Source organism: Malania oleifera, chromosome 8 (genome assembly GCF_029873635.1).
Source record: "Malania oleifera isolate guangnan ecotype guangnan chromosome 8, ASM2987363v1, whole genome shotgun sequence".
Taxonomy (NCBI): Eukaryota; Viridiplantae; Streptophyta; class Magnoliopsida; order Santalales; family Ximeniaceae; genus Malania; species Malania oleifera.
Genome location: NC_080424.1, coordinates 88,558,106 through 88,563,446, shown reverse-complemented (window position 1 = coordinate 88,563,446; position 5,341 = coordinate 88,558,106). Strand labels below are relative to the sequence as shown.

At 37.1% G+C, this 5,341-nt stretch overlaps 1 protein-coding gene across 3 annotated transcripts; it reads left to right on the top strand.

The window, feature by feature from the left end:
- Nucleotides 1–1,290: 1,290 nt before the first annotated feature.
- On the top strand, nt 1,291–5,123 carry LOC131162834 (patatin-like protein 2). Of its 3 annotated transcripts, none has more exons than XM_058119440.1 (7): nt 1,291–1,761; nt 1,912–2,093; nt 2,234–2,423; nt 2,540–2,701; nt 3,036–3,338; nt 3,467–3,645; nt 4,834–5,123. In XM_058119440.1, the coding sequence occupies exons 1-7, from the start codon at nt 1,612–1,614 to the stop codon at nt 4,910–4,912; spliced, it is 1,245 nt and encodes a 414-aa protein (XP_057975423.1). In that variant the 5' UTR covers nt 1,291–1,611; the 3' UTR covers nt 4,913–5,123. The 3 variants fall into 3 exon arrangements, with proteins under 3 accessions (XP_057975423.1, XP_057975425.1, XP_057975424.1); XM_058119441.1 differs by having other exon boundaries at nt 1,438–1,761; nt 2,237–2,423; XM_058119442.1 differs by lacking the exon at nt 4,834–5,123 and having other exon boundaries at nt 3,439–3,825.
- The last annotated feature ends 218 nt before the right edge of the window (nt 5,124–5,341 follow it).

Below are 5,341 nucleotides of genomic sequence, written 5' to 3'. Positions count from 1 at the left end.
TACCCCAAAATTATAAGTATCCATGACACATAGGATATTATTAGGATTGTTTTAAACATATTAGTAAAGTTAACCCTGTTAAAAAATTTAAACTCGATAAAAAAAATATCCAGCCTAAGAGCATTTGTCTACTGAGTGTCCAAGTTCAGTCGACAAGGTGATTTTTGAACTAAAAAAATGGTCGACCGTACTTAAGGTTTCAAAGGCGATTTTCCAAATTCGCGCGGTTCGATCGACCGAATCAATTTGAATTAGGAGGTTCGATCGACCAGGCGGTTGGGGTTTCTCCCGAGGATGTTTGGTTGACCAGAGCGTTGGAGTTCATTTTCTAGTTGCTCGACTGAAGAGCCATTTATTGACCCCAGGGAGGTTCGGTCGACTAGGACATTGGAGAACAATTCTAATCGGTGGACCGAAAAGTTAAAATGTTGATTCAGTCAAACTTGATCTGCAGCAGCGTGGACGGCTCAGATCTGTCTCAGATCAAGTTTGACACTCCTACAAATAGGATCATAGAAATCATTAATTAAACAGCAAAGAAATAAACGTAATTAATATAATTCGGCTATTTAATTAATAGGCATAAAATTAAATTTGCATATATAAGCTTCTTCATTTCGTTGAAGTTTCGTGCAGCTCATTCAATCTCGCAGTGAAATTGTACGTCATTGATTCACGGAGTCACTGAGGCGATCAATTATCACTGCCCACATTTAGTACCTTTGAACCTACTTCTTCACTCTTCTTCAATTCATGGATAACATTCAACTGCACGCTACCTTGAGCAAAGAAAAAAACACTATGAATTGATTGGGAGCCATATGATAACCAGAAACCAGAAACCTCTCTTGTGGTCATTAATTGATGTAACATCATGGAGTAATGCCCATTGCATGTATTCGCCAGGATAATGTTTGATATTAGTCAAGGGTTCGACCGAATTGGTCCGGACCATTAACAAATGGAGGTAGGAATTCACGGGAGACCTGTTACCCGTTCGATTTGTCAGGTCCCAAATGGGCTTGAACAATAAATAAATAAATAAATAAAAGGCTATGTTTGTGTGTTTAATTAGGAGATACTCCACTAAGTTACAGCGAGCTCATGGCTAGCTTGTTACCTCCAATTCATTTAGTTTTGAACCTGACTACAAGCTTGGCCTAGCACTACCTACAAGTCGCTAGAGTCTCACCTCCACTTCTCATTGTGAGTAGATGTGAAAATTGGCCAGCCAGAGCTGACTAGGTTGATGCCAAAACTTGGGTTCTTTACAAGTTGTGCTCTTAGGATGATATTGGTGGCGACAGGTAGACTATAACCTCGTCAAAGGGAGAATGGGTCAAATTCTCTCACCGTGTACAAATTTCCATGATTGCTGAAACTTGGAAAATTCTAAGAACCAACAGCTTATAAGTACTCATTTCATCACTGCCAGCTGCTTCATCAAAGAGTATACCCACGTCTTTCAACTTCAATATACACTATAGAATTCCCCTCCCTCTAAGGCTAGCTAGCTCCAAAAAAAAAAAAAAAACTTCAGCACTCTCTCTCTCTCCAGCCGCACATTTACATATATAATTAAGTTGAATTCGAACACACCAATCTATATTCATGGAAGCAACAGCGTACAGAAAATCAAGAAGCTTACCCCTACAGCCCCCAACTTATGGAGACCTAGTCACTATTCTCAGTATTGATGGGGGTGGAATACGAGGGATTATCCCAGGAATTCTCCTCAGCTTCCTAGAGTCTGAGCTGCAGGTACGTACCTATCCGCGCATGTCGATTCATCTCATTTCTTGTCTCGGCGAGGCTCGATGTTTATTTTCCAACCTAATTAGCAGACTAACTCAATCCATACACAGCTAACTTGTGCTTAAATTTTTTTTGCTCCTCGATCTTTCAATGCAGAAGCTGGACGGTGAAGGTGCAAGGATTGCAGACTACTTCGATGTGGTTGCGGGAACAAGCACAGGTGGTCTTGTGACGGCCATGCTCGCTAGCCCCGGTGGAGATGACCGCCCATTGTTTGCTGCCAAAGATATCAAGGACTTCTACCTTGACAATTGCCCAAAAATCTTCCCACAAGCTTGGTAAAATTATTATATATAATAGATAATATGATATGTATTGCATGCATGATTTGAAAAAGACATATCATCAGTTAATTAAATTTTAGAGTTACTGACATGAACCCATGTTCTTCAATTTTTTTTTTCCTGGAAACAAACAGTAGTCCGCCATTTGCTTTGTTTGCAAAAATAATCAAATCTCTGTCGGGGCCAAAATACGATGGGAAGCATTTGCACGGCCTTGTGAAGGAAAAACTGGGAGACACCCGTCTGCACCAGACATTAACCAACGTTGTAATCCCAACATTTGACATCAAGCAACTCCAGCCAACCATCTTCTCTTCCTATGATGTTCGTGTATTCCTATGATCTGTTCATCCACATATATTAAGTAACTTTTTTTTTATGTATTTCTTTTTCTTCTTTCATTGTTCTTGATGGTTTTCATGGTTCTTCATGGTGACCAGGTGAAGAACAAGAGGCACTTAGATGCCTGTCTCTCGGATATATGCATTGGAACCTCAGCAGCACCCACTTATCTCCCGGCCCACCATTTCCAAATCAAAGACGCCTCAGGAAAAGTCAGAGAATTCAACCTAATAGACGGCGGTGTGGCTGCAAATAATCCCGTATGTGTTTTTTTTTTGTCTTCTTTGGTAATGAAATTATATCTGTGTGTTCAGTTTAGCATTTTGAAATGCCTTTCACCGTCGCAGTCAGTGTTTTCCGGGACCACTACAATGGCCCCAAAGATTTGTGTAAACTTTGCTCCCAAACCTAACCTCTTGTTTGTGAGATCTTTCAGTGAATAATTTATTCTTCTTACTTTGAAAAACAAAATAATAACAATAAAAAATGGCTCTAACGTTGCTTTTGCCACTGTAATACTAAATAGTTGTCCCCATTTAGTGTGTATTTCACTTCAATTAATGATCATTAATTGTTTTATATTTACTCTTTCAGACTTTACTGGCCATGGGCGAGGTAACAAAGGAGATCAAAAGGAAAAATCCTGATTTCTATCCTATCAAACCGATGGACTATGGCCGATTTCTGGTGATATCCTTGGGCACAGGCTCGCCCAAAGCTGTAGAGAAATACACGGCGGAAGACGCAGCAAAATGGGGTGTACTAGGTTGGTTGAACCACGGTGGTTCCACCCCCTTAGTGGACGTGTTCATCGAAGCAAGTGCCGACATGGTCGACGTCCACATTTCCACTGTTTTCCAAGCCCTTCAATCCGAAAAAAATTACCTTCGAATACAGGTAGACATTATATATGCACGTGCATGCAACGAAAGTAAAATAATTTTCTTCTTGGTTTGAATTTTCTTGCTAAACAAACAGTGTATTTGACATTGTCTAGATGCGTGTTGGAAAATAATGTAATGCAGGACGACACGTTAAGCAGGGTGTTGTCTTCGGTTGATGTAGCCACGAAAGAGAATATGGAAGAGCTTGTGAAAGTTGGTGAGGGATTGCTAAAGAAACCAGTTTCCAGGGTGAATTTGGATACGGGCATCTTCGAGACTGCTCCTGGTGATCAAGAATCTAATGAGAAAGCACTCAGCAGGTATTAAATCAGAGAAAATAATTAATATTGTGTTTGGAAGCATGGATTTCAGATCCCATATTTAGATTTAGATGGATTTAGACAAATTTCAGTATACTTTTATATCACATCTTATCCAAATCCAATACAATTCCAAATATATGATCTCTCCAAATATAGGGTAAGAATTTTCTTTTGGAATATCCTCATCATGTCTTAGTTATAGATAGGATTGAGCCCCGCATGTGTTTGTCTCAGTAGGTGCAAACAAAAAATGGACTTTTGTCAAGTTTGTCCTTGTGATTTATATTGAAACAGACCAAAGTACAAGTTCAAAACATATATACTTGTGGTGTTAATTACTACTTGTAAATCAAGTAATAACTATTGGATATGTATGTATCTTGGCTACTATATCAACTAGACACAAGAATAGATGTCACATATGTAAACTCACATATGCATGTGGGATCCGTCCCAGGACACTGCTTAGGATAGATACAAAATGTTGAATCCTATCTTAATATACACACATGCTCATATTGACACTGCTAGGCTTATCAAACTATTTAGAAACTAATTGAGTCTAGTGTTCTGGTCTGATTTGGAAGAGAGTCTAAATGAGAAAAGGGTTTGCAGTTGGGGGCAAAAAAGGAATCGCAAATCAAGGGATAAGTTCATGATAACTTATTAAGTTAGGAGGCTTAATTATGTAACTTTTGAATTTTGAATGATTATAAATGTCTATAGGAAAGTTTAAATTAAAAGGTTAATTTCGGCTTTAATATCATTCCAAATTTGAAGATTATAGGAAACGTCCACCACTACATGTGTTTATGTGCCTCTTGTTTAATTTATGTCATCTTCTATGTGGATCATAACATCACAGTTATGATAAACACAATATTAAAAGTAGGACCTGCAGAACTTGTGTCTCATATTTAAACAAAAGGCATGTGTACACATGAAGTGACCAACAATTTATGCAATTTCTACTACATGACTTAATAATTTCTCATAATGCTAATACTATGTGGGGTTCTCAAATGTGGAAATTGTGCCAAGTGAATGGAGATATTGAATTTTTAACTAAACGGAGAAAGATAGCATTTGTGTGTGTGTGTGCGCGCGCGCGTGTGCATGTGTTTGTTTATATATATAATGTTATCTCATATTCTGATGTTAATATGAAACTTTATGTTTTTATAGGTTTGCTAAAATACTATCGCAAGAGAGAAGCCTCCGTCTTGCTAGATCACCACTCGGACATGCAACAAATCCCAAATAATATTCTACATTTTATTAAGACAATTCTCCTTTTTTTTTTTTTTTCTTTTTTGTCTTTTTTTTTTTTTTACATTACTAAACATTGTACTAGTAAAAAAATTGTTGATTATTCTTTTGAATAGATCCAATGATCACTAATTAATTGGATAAGTTTTGATATAAACATGTTGTAATCTTTTGTGTTATATAAACAAATCAATTTTTTATTGAAATTTTGATGTTAAGTAACTCTTATCATGATGTAATACCATACATTGCAATCTTCTATGTTTATCACGATAGGATATGATTGCGATGAATGATAGTCTTAAAGCAAAGAAATAGGCGCATACACTAGATCTAGCATGATTTCATTATGTGTATATATTTTATTAAATTAAGCACGATTTTGTATAAATGACAAAATGAAATAATATTAGATTTCATGTAT